Raw genomic sequence first — 19,215 nt, forward strand, 5'->3', positions numbered from 1 at the left:
CTTTCTTTCTTTCTTCTTTCCTTCCTTCCTTCCTTCCTTCCTTCCTTTTTGACTGTAGCATGATAGAAAGAAATTTATAGAAGAGGTTTCTTAGTACAGCAAATATTACTTTCACATATTAAAAGTATTTAACCAAAACACCCTTTTGTCTATGGTAAGCATGGGCTTTTTCTCTTTCGTTGTGTCTAAGTGTGACATTTTGATTACCAGCAAAATGGGCTGAAAATTTTCCTTCCATTTCCACCCCTGACAGACCCTATTATCAGTCAGAAAACAGGGGAAATTATTGCAGTCTATGGCTGCACAACCCTGCTACAAGACGTGCTCCTGAAATGAAAAAAATGGGGCACATTTGGCAGCTTGCCCAATAGCCTCTCTTGCTTGGGGATGGGCACTAGGTGAAGATTTGGGTGGGGGCATGAAATATTGTGAAGTATTGTGACATCATTTGCAATATCCCTCAAATACACCAAGTGACTTGGGTACAAATCCCTATGCAAATATTGGTGCATCTTACAGAATTAGGATTGCCTTAAATGTGCTGAAATTCCCCCAGTCCTCCCCATGTCGAACCGATGGCATTTCAAAGGTGGTTTGGCTTCATGCATGCTTTATGAGCTGTTTGCTTTGTCGTATCAGATGGCTCCTAGATTAGACTATGTCAAGATCTTGTCTCAACTGAGCAGCAGACAGAAGTATGCTGAACTCTTCAAATTTAATCAAGGTAGTCAGTGAACCACGAGCTCTGCCTGCTCACCCACTTTTGCACCGAATTGGATATCTGCTGTTTAAATTGTAGCAGGTATCTGAGCTGAAAACTATCATGTACCTTCATGTTTCTGATGCCTTATGTCACGTTTCAACGCCTCCTCAGTGAAAGTGATGTACAGCAAGTAGCAAAACTGTTACGTGCCAATCCGGAATCCATTTGTGTCACTGAATGCCTGGAAGAATTTGAGACATCCTAAGATTCATGAAGGCATAATCTGCTGACCACATTATCACACACAATTTCTGCCTTTCCCCCCTTGCCATCCATATAATACAATGTAAGATTTGCAGTGCTATCCTGTATGTGTCTCCTCAAAAGGGAGGTTTCATTGTGTTCAGTAGAGTTTACTTCCAGGTATGTTGGTATAGCAAGGGTGGGGAAACTGTGGCCTCACATCTCCCATTATTCCTGACCATTGCCCATACTTTCTGGGACTGGTGGGAATTGGTGCCCCAAAACCAGAACTGGATTAAGACCTTTAGAGGCCCTAAGCACTTATATTTTGATGCCCCCACTATATATCTTAATTCAAAATGTAAACACATGAGCCTTGGTGGACTGAGTGGCAGTTTACCAGTTACCAGATTTTAATTTTGTTGTATTCCAAAGATTAATGTATATCATTAATCTTGATTATTACTACGTTGTTGTTATTTTGCTATTGTTGTGTATATATAGTATGCATTTTTTTCATTTATTGTGAGAGTCCTTTTTATCAGCTACACCATATGGTCCATGGTAAATCTGGCAGTGGAAGATTTCTATGGTGCCCCTCTTCCCTTGATGTGCTAAACATGTGCTTATTTTGCTTAATGGCTAATCAGCTCTGCCCCAAACACCTGGAGGGCTACAGACTCTCCACCCTGTGGCATAGGATTGCAGCTTAAGCCACTGACAATGCAATCCTATGCATGTTCACCTGTCCATTCAATGGGGCTTATGCCCAGGCAGCACATTTACAATTGCACTTTGTGTGCTTTCCTTTGATCTTGCCCTGAATACTCACCTATAGATAATCCCTCTGCATCCATTCTGTGTAGGAGGCAGGAAACTTGTCTTGCACTTGCCTGTGAATTACTAAGCGGACCAGAGTGCTGAGGCATAATGGATTTTCCATCTTCCTAGCAAATGTCAAGAGCTGTGTGTATCTTTTTGAGGTCATCAATAAGCCTGTCCTGTTCACAGAATTGCATAGCTTTTCACAGCCTCCTGCTCTCCAAACAGAACAATGAGTTGCTTCATATATAGATGCTGAGTTGGGAAGCTGTGAGGGCATTAGCAGTATGCCTGTGTAATTGAAGTTAGCTGTTTTGCACAACTGCATTGCCTTACTGGTTGGAACAGAGCTTTCCAAACTCTTCATGTTGGTGAAACACTTTTTCGACATGCATCATTTCATGACACAGTAATTCAGTTTTACTAGCAAACCAGAGGTTAAACTAACCCCTTTCCAGCCCTGGAAGGGGTGCTGGGAGCATTCATGCAACACACCTACACACTGCAGCCGACACACTAACATGTCACGACACACAGTTTGGAAAGCTCTGGGTTAGAAACTCATTTAATTGGCTTGGCAGGGGAGGGGGGAGAGAGAAGCACAACTTTAAGGAAAACAATAGCCCTGACCTCACTTCATGCAAATGTTGTGTATATGTCTGAGATCGAAAAGGAGATGCACATCTTTCTGAATAATCTCTTATACTGCTCTTAACCTAAAATGTGGCATTGCTTGCTGAGAAATTCATAACTGAGCTGGATGAAACTCTGAATTTCTTCAGTCACAGATGCTTCAGGAAGAAATGCTATACCCGTATTTTATATTCTTTCTACAGAGAAGTGTCTTTGATTTGATACTTTTGACCACATTGTCAGACATCAAAGAGCTGCATGTTTACCGAAGCTTAAAAACCTTGTCAATAAAACAGTAACCTTGTCAATACAAGAATGGCTATGGAAATTTGAACAATATTACAGATGGTTTGTCCTTTGTGGTTGGAATCTGTGTCATTTCAAAATTACATGCATGGAATGTTTAATTCCTGTCTGCGTTTTGAATATTTATATTGTATATAATTCTCAAAGCCCAGCAGTTCCTGCCTCAGTAGAGGACGATTGAGTAAAAATATCACCTCTTATTGTTTGCAACAATTTCCAGCGGGGTACTTGAGTTAGCCTATTGCAGAAAATAAAAGAAATACTTTCATGGCACCTTAAAGACTAACAAATGTATTATGTCTGAACTTCATGGATGACATTTAAGCTTTTACATAGTGGTCACTGACAGTATTATTATTATTATTATTATTATTATTATTATTATTTACACTTCATTTCCTTCTGACTTCACTGTTTACAGTTTGTTTCTCAGTGCCCGTGTCTTTGTGTGCATACGCACCTGCATACACACATACCCACCAAGGATCACATATTAAGGTGCCACAAGAGTCTTATTTTTGTCTGGAGCAAGTCATAGGAATGCTTGTTTGTACTAAATGAAACATGTCCCTTACTCTTTAAGAATGACCTTTTTCCAGTCAGCCAGATATTCCACTGAGAGTGGCCAGAGCACCGACATGTTCACAGGACTATTTTCTCACCAGAGATTCTGTGCTAGCAACCAAAACTAGGTTGCAGCTCTGAATTGTAAGCAATATATGAGCCTTGTTCAGGTGTTAGCACAGACCCCTGGATGGGTACTAAGGCTATGTATCCATTGCATTTGAAACTCACTCATTCTCTTCTCCCATCCACCACTGGGCTCATTGCTAGCCATAGGCATCCTTGCACAGATTCAGCATGCTACCACCAATGCAAGCGAGTGGGTGCATGGATGAAAGAGGGAAGAGCAAGTGCCCTTATGGGAGTGCTTTCTTTATGCTCAAACAACATCTGAGTGCAAAGTGAGTGCAGAGTCAGTGCGCTAAAAGATTGTGTCCTCACCATTTGGGTGTTATTCAGCTGCCGGTGAAATGAGTGGTAAGTTGAAGATTGGGCCACTGGATAAACCTCCAGTCTTGTACTGACACTAATATTTATGTGGTGGTTTCAAATACATATTTTCAAATTCGGTTCAAATTAAAATTCAGGCAGTGTTGAAACTTCAAGACACATGTGAACACCAGTATTAATATATTGGTGTATATATCATATACATATTTGTGTTCACTTTTGCGTTCCACTTCAACACTGCCTGAATTCTCATTTGAAATGAATTTGAAAATGCCAAGATTCCTTTAGCTTAAAATCTATCTGTCTATACAGTGGTACCTTGAGTCTTGAATGTAATCCGTTCCAGAAGTCCATTCAACTTCCAAAACTTTCAAAAACCAAGGCGTGGCTTCCAATTGGTGCAGGTGCCCCTGAAACAATAGCCAACAACCGCATCGGACATTCGGCTTCTGAAAAACATTTGAAAACTGGAACACTTACTTCAGGGTATTTGGCATTCGGGATCCGAAATGTTCGAGTACCAAGGCATTTGAGAACCAAGGTTCCACTGTATATGTTTGTGTACAATATCCCACACCATTTACAAGTGTCACTAGGCCCTAGGAGAATATTTTGGGATGGGGGAACTGCAGGAGGATTGGCAAGTCGTGAAAGCTCTGTTCAATGAACATGATCTCTTCCATCCACAGAAGCGAAGTTAGGATCCAAGTCATTTATTTAGGACATAGATTATTTTGTATGGTTGTTTGAAACATTATTAATCCACTGTACCTTCATTAGTATCCTGCATAAAAGTGCTTTTAAAAATCCACATTTAGTTTAATCTACAAACCGGAGTTTGGAAAGGGAAATGTTTCTCGCCCACTCCTGCCTTTTCTCCCTTTCTGTCTACTTTCAAGGCATGACTGACAAGCAGCCATGTCAATTTTGAACACTGGGGCCTGTTTCCTGGTTGATGAGTGGAGACAGGTTTATTGCTTTACACTGCAGAATTTTATTATAACCACATTTTCATAGCAATTGGGCTGCTTTCCTTTTATACTTGAAGTGTTGTCTCTGGATTAAAGCATGAAGGTTTCTCAATTGCTTATGGCTTTATTCCAATCTGTTTCACTTAAAATTTATTTTGCTAAGTGTAGGTAGTTTACGGTGGGCTGGCAAGATTCTCAGGAGACCAATCTTTTATTTTTGTGATGCATTTGATGGAAAGGGGAGAAATAAGAGGAGATTGCCTGCTGCTTTCCTTTTAAACAGCTTCACCCATTTGCACTGCCATACTTGTATTGTTCTGCTTGTGTAATGAAATATTATAAGTGGTGAAATCCTGTGGATAGAACGATTAGAATAAGCCTTAGGCCATTATGAACCATTCTGTTTTGACAGTCTGCGGTTAACAATCCCTGACTGAAATTCTCCAAAGGGAAGATCATTGACTCTTTGTCAATTTTATAACACTGTTTTTCCTGGCACTGTTCCAGTTTCACAATCCAGGTGTGTTAGCTCTTCTAGATGGAATGTCAGGTGTGCAAAAGGATGCTGAGTGGGTGTCAGGGAAAGCCAGAGATGTGCCCTTGTATGTTAGGCAGACAAATTCTCCTCAAGTACAAAGTATGTGGAGTTTTAAACAAATGCAGGGGCAGACCTTGGATGGTTTACAATGCATTACAAGCCTTGGTGGACAGAAAGCATAAAAACCTGTACTTGTGCTTTCAGTGTAACATCTGCCATGGTGTTGCTCCTTCACAGAGTTAGTGTAAATATCTTATATGTGTATATAGTGAGTTTATGCATCTCACCACAGAAGAAATGTGCTTGGTGTCTGCATCAGACATTATGCAGGAAGCACAAAGAAATATGCTTGGCCTTCTACTCCCCCAACTTTCCCAGTGAATTACCTAATGTCATGCTTTCCCCTCACCGTCTTAATACATCCCATAATGTCTGAAGTGGCTCTCCAAATAGGAAATGAATCAGGGATCAGAGCTTTGCAGGAAGTTTAATAGCCAGCCCACCCTGCTTATGGAAGGAAGAATATAACCCATTCCATAGTTTTGCTCCTTTCTGTCATAGCTTTAGTCACCAAAAGGCTATGTGTGTGTGATTAGGCCAATAAATACATTTCTAGATAGAATGCTAGTATGTATTTACAGACCTGCCACATGTCCCTATTTTCCAGGAATGTCACTGATTTAGAGAAGGTTTTGTCCCAGGTTATGATTTGATCCTGGAATGTCCCTATTTTCATCAGAGAAATGTTGGAGGGTATGGAGTTATCCAACTCCTGAGCCATCTGAAGGCAATCCTGTATAAGGAAGGTTTTTTTAAAAAAGTTTATTGTTTTAGTATGTTTTAATATGCGTTGGAAGCTGCCCAGAGTGGTTGGGGCAACCCACTAAGATGTGTGGGGTATAAATAGTAAAATTACCATTATGGAATGGGACGTCCCTATTTTCACTGGAGAAATGTTGGAGGGTAAGTCACCATCAGCCATTACAGGTGCAACACTTTGCCATCCGCATGTTCATTTTGTCACAGAAAGCAAAGCATACAATGCTGTGATTTAGTACAAGCAGACAATAACACTTATGCAATCTGGAAGTACTCTGGCTCCTGCACAGTTTCTCTGAAAAGTTGCCTTCCATTGCTGCTGTGCTTCCCCAGAGAGTTCAGTCCCCCTCTGCCCCCAGTTTTCCTTCCCATTCTGAGGGTTTCCTTGTGCAAACGAATATTGATTCAGACAACCCACGCATGTGATCGCTATAAACTCATTAGAGGTTATTTCCGAGGCCTTAATTATCCCTTCCCACACATGAAAACACACAGGAGGAAAAACGTTAAAGGCAAATTATCCATGGCTTGAAAGCCATGAACAGCACACTGAGTCATCCTCTCACAGGAGAGAGGTTTGCTAGCCCTGAAGTAAGTCTGTTTTGAAATCCATGGGAGAAAGAAATGAAGAAGGAAAACACACTCTCAGACAGATCTGAAAGCAAGTAAACATGAAAGGGCTTCCTACAACATTTCGCCCTGTGGGGAGCCATGATGCCAGCAATTCCACAACCACATCTCTGTCCAATGTCTGGCTTCCTGCAGAAAAGGAAAAGCATGACAGATGCTGTTGGTATCAAACAGTTTGTGGAAATGTCCTAACACAACACATAATGGCTTTGCTGTACAGTGGACACGATCATTTGCCAACTGTCTGTTACCCAGAAAGCCCTGGCTGCCTGTATAGTCCTTTGAGGAGCAATGGTAGACAACTCTGTGCCATTTTTCTCTACTGGCATGACTGAGGGAAAAGTCCGTTCACCTTTTATCTGGTGTACAGCGTTGCAGCCAGTCAGCCGAGCCTCAACAGTTTTCTGGCGTAGGGGGAGGTACGCTGCTTTCCCCCCCTCCGTGTCACAGCCGGCTGCATCATCTGTGCTGTGGACAGCCCCAGCCAATCTGTGGCTAGAGTGGGTGTGGCCGTGGGCCATTTAATTTTGGCGCAGCCAGCCGGCTGCCTCTTCCTTGCCTCTTGTTTTTCTCAAAATATATGCCCTGATTCAGTGACCCCTTTGTTGTCTCACTATTGAAATTTGAGGCCCTCAGAATGGGAACTGATTCCTGCCCCCATTATGTTTATCTATGAACTTAATGAACTTATCTATGTTTATCTGACCCAGAGAAGATTCTGGGAAGGAAGGGTTGTGTTTTCAGAATATAACTTTATGACCATTTCAGATTTATATTATGAAACGGGATGCGTAAGAACTTTTGTGCTGTCACTAATAAGTATGCCTAGGATTGTGCTGCAACTACTAATCAGGCATTAGAACAAGGCAGTGCTAAGAGGCAGTCCAGAGCTGCGTTGCCCAAAGCAAACAAGTTAACGTTGATGTGGAAGGTTCATTAATAGGTGAAGACCAACCCGCCCACTTCCAGCTTACAAAATAATGATCTAGAGCCGACTGTGGCCATGCCCAGGCAACCTCTTTAATGAGCATTTCTCCTGTTTTGTTGGTGTGGAGATTAGACAATGCTACATCAAGCATTATCCCACACTTATCAAAGCATTTCCCTATTGCTTTGCTTAGGGTAAAAAAACCCAATCCCCAATCTTTTGGGGAACTTCTGGACTAAGACATTCAGCCATCAAGGGTGACCTTGGGCCAGTCACTGTCTCTCAGCCCAACCTACCTCACAGGGTTGTTGTGAGGATAAAGGAGGATAAAGGAGAACTATGTCTGCCACCTTGAGTTCACTGGAGGAAAGGCGGGATATAAATGTAATAAATAAGAAATAAAATAATGATAATGCAATTCCAAATCATCTTTAATTTGAGCAGACTCAGTTTGCCAGGATGTAATTGAATTTCACCCCTAAATGTGACAGCCTGGAAGCGCTATATACCTTGACTATAGATACCTCAGTTCATGGGACTTGCAGGCATTTATTAAAGGCTGTTATCTTTATATTTGTGTTCAGGAAATATTCAGATGTAGTAATCTTGTCCCACCCTAGCCAACTTTTTCCATTCCGGGCATTCAATCCAAGTGAAAATTCATGAATTCTAAATTTTGCTATTTCTGCAAAGACTTCATTAAGTACTGGTCACCTACAACTTAGGTTTCACCTTAAAAACCACTGTCAATCAGGGGCTCCATAGTTCCAGCTTTTGTTAAAGGAATATTTCATTTTCATTGTGCTGCACTCCACAGATTCTATCTTGTTCCTGTATATTTGATGCTGCTGATACAGGTGACGCATTTAACCATGGCGTATTGTCTCGGATAAACCTGGTTTGTCTCTTGAATGTCATATGTACAATTTTTTCTTTATTATCTACAAGATTAAATATTCCTTCTCAAGACTCCTGCTGTGGGTATTGGAGCTGTCTTTAGAAGACATGCAACAGTGTTTCTAAGATCAAAATCACTGTATTTACTGGCAATTTGACATTACCTCAACTTTCATTTCATATGAGACTCGAATCTTTTGTTTGCCTCTAAATAATGGCTGATATCTTTGCCTCTAAACTTTGACAAAACAAAGGATGTCAGCTCGAGTATCCTGCTGCTTTTAAAAGCTTCTTTATTAGCCTCCCTTGAGACGTTCTTGTAAAATCAGTAATGCACAATATAAATTGTACATTTTTCAGCTTTTGAATTTCCGTGCAGTGAATATTAATCAGGGAAACTGAAAAATCAACTTAGCCCTTTCCATAGAAGGACAATGCCAACCCCCACCTCCATCCCACCCACCTGACTACACACTGTCCTCTCAGCAGGGCTTTATTGCAGTTGCAGTCTTGCATCATCCTAAAGCAGTCTTCTTACATCCAAGAATCAGAATACAGAGGTGGGATTACATACAGGGGAGAAGCCAGTGTGGGGAAGTCAACCATACCTCTTTATACTAGTTGGCTATAGACCAATTCGCCAATGCTCCATGTCTCGTGATGCTGACTCATCACATGATACTGAGTTAGCATTTCCACTTAACACGGAGTGTTAACTGCTTGATACCCACAACAGTTGTTTCCTCCTCCTCCTCAAACTCTTCTCCACCTCTACCTCTTGAATGTCACGGGCTTTAATAAATTAAAACTAAAACTACTTGTGATATACTGACAGTGGAGCTTTAGAGAAATGGAACAGTGTAGTTTTTTGTCTTCACAGGTTTAAGCTGAACACATTTAAACGTGTTGTTCATTTTTAAACCAGTCATTCAAAGCTGTGGTGCTCAGGTCATAGTGTGGGTGGGGGAATCTATGTTGAGACAAGACCAAGCAAGGTTTTACATCTTCACAGTCTACCTTCTAATACTAGCCTGATTCATTTATTCTCAGGTATATAAGCAGCTGAGACTAGAAAGCATTTAGCTGACTTCTCTTCCCCTGTTTCCTTTCCCTTACAAAATTGTTCTGTTATGTAGTTGTAGCTAGCATCCATCTGTCTCAGGAGACCAATGGAGGAGTGCGCCTTTTGGGCTTGAGTCAAACTGTTGGAAGGTTCTAACACCTGCCATGGCTGTAGAGACCAATATGGGAGGAAGGTCTATTGTTGTGGCTGGGGCAGATGAAGGCATCTGGTTGTATGTCATTTCTTTTAAGGAAATGCAACACAAACCAAGAGTGCTGGGCAGCCATCAGGTCTATAGAGCAAAGTCCTGTGAATTGTGGCTTAATGCTCACCCTGTGGCTTAATATTTCAAGATACATCTACATCTACACAATAACACAAACACTCTTCCAATTCAGAGCAAAACTGGATGTTCAGGAAGAAGCCACTGAAAATGATTGTATGATGGGGTAGGAGTCAACTGCACACTGACAGTGTACTGATTGTGCCAGCCCACATTTGTTGGAGGAATAGTACACTGTACACCCAGAGCCCTCTAAAGGGCATGAACCAGAGAAGGCCATGGACAGCTACTTCGTTGCCCAGCTGCCTAGAGCCATAGAAGACTCTTGGCTGCAGTAAGGCATAAAGGAGTGTTCAGAGGAATCCAGGGTCCATTTTAGAAGCTGAAGGGGCCAGGGGCATTGGAGAATCTGAGATTCCTCCTCTCTTCTTGCTGCACCTTGTGTCAATTTCATTTCCTCCCCACACCAGTATTCAACTATTTCTTACTCAGAGTTGACCTATTAAGTTTTGTATTCAGTTATATACAGAATTAGCAGGGCTAGACACGAACAGAAATCCCTCCAGGAAATGTAGCCAAATCTATTAATTTCAATAGGCCTAATGTACACTCATAGATCTCTACCATGCGGGGGGAGACCAGGGTCCAATCAGGAAGCAGGACTAGCCCATTCAGTGGTGCGTTCCCCACAAACATTATTTTAACGCATGAAAGGAGAGGCATCCAAACCCCTCTATAATCAGAATGTAGTAAAAGTGGAATTGACTTGCTGAATCAGATGAAGGTGCCTTTAGTCCAACACTTTGTCTGTCCAACCACAGCTCAACATACGTAATTGTAAATGATGGGAGTTTGTCAGCCCCTTGCAGCTTGCCTTGGGTAATGAGAATACCACCACCCAGGAGCAGGGAAGCGCCATTTGTAGCCATTATAAATATCATAGTTAATGTCTGTCCATGTGAATCTCTCTTTTCCTTTTGGAAAGCTATTTAAACCAAAAACCATCACCACCTCTTGCAGTGAATGATGCAATTATATTTAACTACTTTGTTTTCCTGTGGTACAAGTGAATAAAGATGGGGGGGGCAATGTGTTCATCTGAATGTGTTGTCTGGCTTTTACAATGGACTTCTTTGAGTTCATCTCTAATAGGAACAGGTGAGAGAAGAGTAACCCTCACTGCTTCTGAACTTACTCTTTTCTGGAGGCTTGCAAGTTTGTAGGGCAGCAGTCACTAATAGGGGAAGATAAGTTATCCATATATCTAGGAAAGAAATTTTGCCCTTGTAGTATTCCTGTCAAGCAGTGACACCTCAGCAGCCTACCTACAGGCAAATATTTCCATGCAGAGGCAAATTAACACAAGGAACTTCTCTGACTGTTTGCACAATCCTGACTTTGCAGGATGCTCATCTTTTGACAAAGTTGCATTATTGGAACATTTACTTGACAATTTTGCCTGATTTTTTATCTTCTATAAATATGGATTTGCTTGAGAAACATTCTGTGAGTCTCCTGCCTCTTTTCCCCCTCCTTCCTCTTTTGACTCAAGGATTATCCTCATTAGAGGACACACTATATTAACCAGGGCACCATTTCCTAACCGCCTTGTTTTTCTTGTCATTGCTCAGATCCCTATGTGAAAATTCATCTGATGCAGAATGGAAAGCGGCTGAAGAAGAAGAAGACAACAATTAAAAAGAACACTCTGAATCCCTATTACAATGAGTCTTTCAGCTTTGAAGTACCATTTGAGCAAATCCAGGTAATGTCAGACATCAGTTTCTTCCTCGCCTTGAAACTCCATCCCTCAGCCCTCATTCATATTTAACAGGAACCTTGCTAATTATCAAGTGTGCATGCCTTCATTAGCACCTACGCATGAATCCTGCACGGCATGAAATGAGTGTGACTGCTTCAAGAGGGGAATGATAAAATATACAGTACTTAGGAAGTGTCAATTCTTCAGCAAAAAAATAGGTAGCGGGCATTTTATAATATTCAGCAGCAGTGAATTCAGAGCAGAATACATAGTGATGGGGAAACAGATTTGTTGGTGCTTAGGAGTCTCTTGGAAGAGATGGATTCTGCACAGGGAACCAAACACACTCATTTGTAGCACAGTCAGGGGCATGGGAAGTGCTGTCACTGGTAGATTTCATGAAAGTAAATTTGGCATAATGATTAAATTTGAAATATGAGGGCACAGAGCAGAACTTAAAATTGAGTTTACCCTTACCAAGTGACCAAAGCGACCAAACACTTGCAATCAAATCAGGATCTAGAGGGCAGGAAGTTCATCACAGCATTTTAAAACCTTAATGTGGTATTTAACAATAACAGTAACAATAGCAATAATTAATTGAAGTGCCTTATGAATAAAAGAGCAGTCACATCAATTGGCTTTTAAAAAGTTTGGTTGTTAACGTAAATAAGGCACGTAACTCTCCATCTTCTGCCACCCACCTTTTTCATCAATCTTTCTTGTGACAAGGTGATAAGGTCTACCCATTTTTTTGCAATCCAGTTTGCCTTCCTCATTCCTGACTTTTCTCTTTCTCATCCTGTTTTAGAAAGTGCAAGTTGTTGTGACTGTTTTGGACTATGACAAGATTGGCAAGAACGATGCCATTGGCAAAGTCTTTGTGGGCTACAACAGCACCGGGGCGGAGCTGCGACATTGGTCAGACATGTTGGCCAACCCGAGGCGACCCATTGCACAGTGGCACACCTTACAGCCGGAGGAGGAGGTAGACGCCATGCTTGCAGTCAAGAAGTAGGAAGACAAGAAGGAAACGAGAAAAGAAGCCTTTCTGCATTTGCCCATATAGTGCTCTTTAGCCAGTATCTGTAAATACCTCAGTAATATGGGTCCTTTTCTTTCCAGCCATGCATCCCTAACACAGATCAGTGGTACTTCAAATCTTGTTTTTAATTTGCACAACTTTAAATGTAGAAAGCCCTACACAGCCCTCCCATCTCACCACTGCCCTCCGATCGACTCTTCTTTTAAGCAATATGTGTAGATAGAGCATGACGGAAATTATTTATTGTATCACAGTTGTACATACCAGTATGCTAAAAAAAATAATAATTTATTTCTAGTCCGTTTATTTGTATGTTGTAAGCGTTTCCTAATCTGTGTATATCTAGATGTTTTTAATAAGATGTTCTATTTTAAATTATGTAAATTGACTGAGATATAGGAGAGCTGATAATATATTATAGGGTAACTAACTATCGTATCGTCTGCATTCCAGCAAAAATTCCAACTTGTTAAGGCACTAGTAGTGTTACACTGACATCTTAAAGGACAACTTAAATCTGAGCTTTCAACCAAATCGTTCAAATATCGACGTACGCTCACACGACACTCCTTGGAGGGGTTAATTCCCATTGGTGGTCTTTTCTCGTGGGCAACTTAGCATGATCTGAGCAGCTCCAAAGCTGACCTCAAGGATGCGTAGCCAGAAGCTGATATATCATTTTTTCCTGTGTATATATATATAAAAACAAACTGAAATCATGGCTTTACACTTAGAAATTGAAGGTACAATTCCTTTGAGGGTGGGAGCATTAATTATAACATATAGGAACATATAAATTGGGGGGGGGTAAATCACAGGGGGGAAGGATGCAATAGTAACAAACCCCTACAACTGACCATGGCAAAACACATACCTAAAACCCAATCGCTCTCCGTTTATCACCTTTATACAAAATTTGCATACTGTGAATCCCATTTGTGATCTCACATTCTCTAATCCTAATGAGTTTGCACATTAGACTTTGTAACAAAATATTTTATTATACTAAGCCAGATGAGAAGGAATGCAGAATATTTTTTAAGACAAAACAAAAAAAATCACCGCCGTGTGTGTTTATTATACAAAAGTAGTTTCATGGTGACGAGACAGTATTGTAAAATCCCATCAAAAGAGGACAAAAAAAAAATTAGCCATATTTCTGAATGCACTTCAAAGCAAGCCAAAAGATTAACAGCTAGTGACCTTTTATATACTATTTATACTTAATAAGTTTTAATTTGTCCTTTAAAAAAAAGTGAAACAAAACAAAGAACAAGTTCTAGCAAACTGAAGCAACCTCTTATGTACACTAGTTGCTCGTTTCAGGAGGAGTTTTTAAATGTTTTCAATGTTACTATGTAGTAAATGGCACTATTATGAAGCTATTAGTCATTCCATTTAAGCGTCTTAAAAGACAGCTCTGTGTATCACTGTGACTGCCGTGTGTGCTTAGAAACTGTAGTTTTTCTCAGTGGATAGCAATCAATTTATTCCGTAGTGATATTGTAAAAATACTGCCATTCCCTTCTACTGCACTGCCGAAGGAGTGTATAGCACAAGCAGTTCTCCTACCTATGGACCAATCCAGAACTGAAGAGCTATGCATAGGACAAGGGCATCAAAATAGAGCAGATGGACCACACAGCATTTTGTCGACACTGTGCAATATTCCGCATCTCGCCCCCACCCCTCCGTTTGATGGTAAGACAGTTGTCCTACAGGTAAAGACAGTTGTCATCTCAGATAATCCCATCTCATCATGTCGTGGGCATTACTATTTTTTTAGCTCAGGTCTCTTCAATAGAGACGCCTTCCATTTAGTTACTTTCTTACTTGCATACTTATTTGAGACTGTGAATATAATGTGTTGAAGTACTTGTTCTATTTTGAGTTACCACCCAGCACCAAAAACACAAGGAGGTAGCAAAAAAAAAGGAAAAAAAATAGCACCCTTTTGTGGAATAAGTGGGATTTCCCTAGAAATAAGTGGATAATCCAGTTAAATAATAATAATTTTTTTAAAAAGAAAAAAACAGCAACAGATTTTTGAATGACAACCCCTTTCTCAGAGCTGTGGGTCTATACCTCACCCAATAAGAAGTGGAGAGGGTTTTTTTTTAACTCCCAAGCCACAAATTGAATTTGTGGCAATGTGTTCTGCTTTCTGCATAGCTTCCCAACAGATGAGAGTGGAAACATCTATCACTCTGGAGGTCTTTCTATTTTCTATAAGAAATGGAAAAAAAGACATAGTTGAGTCAGATAAGCTAAGATGTATATATAGGAAAAAAATCTTACAGGAATACTTTTATAACCTTACATTTTTAAAAGGACCAAATCCCACCAAAGAGAAGAGCTCAACAGGCTTTGCAGCCTATGAGGAAAGAGTTTAAGCTCCACTGTAACTTCCTTTAGTTGTTCATTGTAGCAGGGACAAAAAAAAAAAAAGCAAAAAGCGCATCTTGAAATTTACAGGCTCAAGCTGCCAGAACTGATTCATTGTGTTAAGGTATTCTTAATGCATTTTCTTCCAGCACTGCCAGACTGAATGTCACCACAGAATTGGTTGCTAATGTACTATAGTTCTCAGCAGAGAGCAGACCTGCTATTTGACCAAGATGACATTTTCATCCTCAAAAGAAGCCACATGTACCTTTCTGACAAAGCTGTGTAAAAGTATTAGAATCTGATGCTGTAGAAAGATCCTAGTTGCCTTTGTGTATATTTACTGCCTGCTTGAGTGTTTCTATGTGTGGATTTTTCTCTGTATCTTGTAGAAGCGTTTGGGGTGTTCTATCCTGCCATATGGCTCGTAGCCTGCGAGCTGACAAGTTTAGCTGTATTTTACATTCAGTTTTGATGAGGTGGTTTATATTTTGTTTCACTTTTGTGTAGTGAATCCCACGGTAGAGTTTTTCCAGGTGTTGTTAAAATAAAACATACATACTACACAGATATTCAATAAAAATGTTTTATTTCCTGTTGATGCCTTGAGTGACTTCGGTTTTCTTCCTCGGCTTAGTAACTAAACAGACAGGAATCTGTCAACTCTCATCCACCCATTTCAGATGTTATCCCCTCAGGCCGGCAGCTCCACTGCATCCTTGAGGCCTGAGGTGTGCATGCACACAGTTGCAGTGCAGCTGCAAGAGGGTGTCTAAATGTTGGAGAATATCCCATGTGTGCAATTGGAACACACATTCGCACCATGATCAAAACAGGTGCATACTAAGTGCATGGAAGCATGTTGGGAAAGATTGAGGGCACAAGGAGAAGGGGACGACAGAGGACGAGATGGTTGGACAGTGTTCTCGAAGCTACAAACATGAGTCTGACCAAACTGCGAGAGGCAGTGGAAGACAGGAGTTCCTGGCATGCTCTGGTCCATGGGTTCATGAAGAGTCGGACACGACTGAACGACTAAACAACATTCCAAGCTGGAGGAAAAACTGCATGTGCAAACTCAGGCAAGTCCAGTCTGGTCCATCACCTTGCATGCATTCACAAGTCCAGCTAGATATTTGGTGATAGTGTTGATCTTCTGTTTTGAGGAGAATAAAGGTTATACTTCATCCCTATCTCCACTTTATTGCCCAGCAAACAACTGGCATATTGCCAAGTATCTTACTGGGACTAAACACTCAAGCTGTTGATGCACATGCAGTAGGACTTTGACCAGAGTATATTTTCCTGACATTCCACACACCATCTGTTTTCCTAATGGCTTTATATTACCATCCCTCCTAGCTCACAGAACCGCGATTCCACTCTTTTTCTCAGGCACATTCTTTTTACTCTGCCCCACAGAGTGTATACACAATGATGTGTACCTCCATTATCAGTGTAGCGTGTTGGATGACAAAAGCAGGGCAGCTCCTGGTAAACTGCGTGCAAGCATGACTCCCTTCCAAGCTGCTATCCCAACTGCATGCCCGCATCGCCTAGATGGCTCCACATTTTCCAGGATGTGTTTAAAATAGTTGACCCTGCTATGAATGGCATCAGCAATAAGTGATGCAATGCAATCATCTTACATAGCTCTTCAATCTCAGTCCTTAACAGCTCAGTCATTACAACATGCTGTAACTGCCCTTAGGAATTATAGTGAAATGGTAGGAAGTCGTAGTTGGGAGGTAGAGAGGCGTATAAAAAATTGTAACAGATAAATAAATAAACATGAGTATAGCACTAGCTGTTATGCAAGTTAGCCAAACCATAGACTAGAGGAGAATGCAAAATAAAATTGGGGGGAGGGGGAGCTTTGAGGGGGAAATTATCCCAGACCATTAATAATTCCCTGTCACAAAGTGGCTGAAATTGGGTCATTAGACAGTCATGTTAGCAGAGCGTATTCCCAGCAGTTTCAGCTCTCATCCTTTTGAAGGTAGTTATCTGATCATGAAAGCATTTCTATGCTACATTCCTGGTTTTTAGGGATACACAGGCAAAACATTTTAAGTATTTTAATCCATGACATTTAGTAGCACAAACAACAGAAGGCTTTGCTTTAACACAGAAGCAAAAAGAAGAGTATGTCTGCTATGAAAAAGTAAAAATGGTAACTTGCTTTTTAAAAAAAACAGCTGTTGGCATATATATCAACATCCTAAATATTACATTTGTGTTCCTATTTAGTTCCTATTTTTGGAACTAAACAAATTGCCATATTACATATCAAGGTCAATTCATTCATTTAGCTGCATACCAAAGGTCTGCAGACACAACAATTTGTTGATTTTAATGGTAGATTTGATTTCCCACATCTCCAATTTTACTTTTAACTCCATTTTGCAAACAAAACCAGCCTAAGATATTGAGTTTAAATGCAATGATATTATGTTAAAATGTTTGGGAATAATGAAAAAGGGAACTAAGGGTTGTTTCCAACTTTAGCACTACTCAGAGTCGACTCATTGAAATTAATGGACATTATTAACTTAGCCCCATTAATTTCAGTAACTCCGAGTTAGATTCTTAGTTGGCTACAATCCTAACATGCCAATTAAATCACTGCACACACACCATACATTTAAAGTACATGGTTTTCCCCAAATAATTATGGAAACCAGTAGCATGGCTGGAGTGGTGCAAGCTATGTCCCAACACCAGGCACAGGATCTGGGGGGCAAAGGCTTAAGGTTGATGCCTACAGAGTGTAGATTGAAATGATTATAATCACATGGATCTTGCACATTCAAATATGATTTCCACATTTATTTAGTTATCAAAAAATCAAAATTACCTCTAAACAGTTCTTATTAAGCCCATATAGGTAATTTTGATTTTAAAAAAGAAAATAAATATGAAAATCATATTTAAATGTATGAAATTTGTTGAATTATCTTGGGTGGTATTCAATTAATAGTTTGCACTAGTACAAGGGTTAACACTAGTGCAAGGGAATTTCCCATACTTCTCCCACGTGCAGCCTATTCCATCCCCAAATCTGCTCTGGAGGATTGGGGGAACCCCAGACCACATTTAAGGGGTACACGGGGGGGGGGGGAGAAAGGAAGAACATTCCACTTTAGAACTATGTTGAATACAGCCCACTGATTTTAAGGTCATGTTTACTCTTGATTCATATAGTGCATTGATGTGTTTTGGGAAATGTAGGTGTTTATTTAAACCTCAATTGAATTAGACCATAAAACAATAGTCAGATATTGCAACCTGGGGAAGTTCTTCCGCTAGGGCTACTGGAACGCAACCTTCCCAATGAGAATATCAAGCATTTTTTCTAAATCAGCTCAGAGGAGGCATTTTTTGCAATCTTCTGTTCTCCAGGCAATCAGATCTCCATGCCACTCAGCTGATACTAATACAAAAGAATAGCAAAGTTTTCCCGCCTACTGTCTCTGGGGAGAAAAACAACAACAACATGTGAATGTCAATTAGAATTATTGACTGTTAGACAGCTGGCTTTTCATCTCCTATTAGGAAGACTTCCACTCCTTCTGTTGTTATAAGGACTATCCAGCTATCGCTATGCCAGATTACTGGTACCTGAAAGCCTTTAACTACAGCTCTGTATCATGAGCATGCTCAGAGCTGTTTCCTTGAAGGCCAGATCTCCTCAACCTTTAATGTGTTCTGGTAACCAGAGAAGCCACAAGTAGTGTTTTCTATTTGGGTCGGCTTTTTTGTTTTGTTTGGTATTAGGTTTATATCCTTGCTGCAAAGAGACAAAGCAAGCAAGAAACAATGGGTAATAGGTAGGCAGCAGGTGGCGCTGTGGTCTAAACCACTGAGCCTAAGGCTTGCCGATTGGAAGGTCAGTGGTTTGAATCCCCCCAACGGGGTGAGCTCCCGTTGCTTGGTCCCAGCTCCTGCCAACCTAGCAGTTTGAAAGCACATCAAAAAGTGCAAATAGATAAATAGGTACCACTCAGGCGGGAAGGTAAACGGCGTTTCTGTGCACTGCTCTGGTTCGCCAGAAGCAGCTTAGTCATGCTGGCCACATGACCCAGAAAAACTGTCTGTGGACAAACACCAACTCCCTCAGCGAGATGAGTGCCGCAACCCCAGAGTTATCCACGACTGGACCTTATGGTCAGG

The 19,215-nt window shown here is 40.7% G+C and overlaps 1 protein-coding gene across 4 annotated transcripts in view; it reads left to right on the forward strand.

Annotated features, from left to right (window-relative positions):
* The window catches only part of SYT1 (synaptotagmin 1), a 331,096-nt gene extending 315,453 nt beyond the window's left edge, over positions 1-15,643 (forward strand). For all 4 annotated transcript variants that reach the window (XM_083573366.1, XM_083573363.1, XM_083573365.1 and 1 more), the window contains exons 9-10: positions 11,482-11,615; positions 12,424-15,643. In XM_083573366.1, the coding sequence (XP_083429492.1) occupies positions 11,482-11,615; positions 12,424-12,630 (341 nt within the window). In that variant the 3' untranslated portion in view covers positions 12,631-15,643. The remainder of the gene's footprint in view (positions 1-11,481; positions 11,616-12,423) is intronic.
* Positions 15,644-19,215: the final 3,572 nt, after the last annotated feature.

Source organism: Podarcis filfolensis (genome assembly GCF_964270895.1).
Source record: "Podarcis filfolensis genome assembly, chromosome: 10".
NCBI lineage: Eukaryota > Metazoa > Chordata > Lepidosauria > Squamata > Lacertidae > Podarcis > Podarcis filfolensis.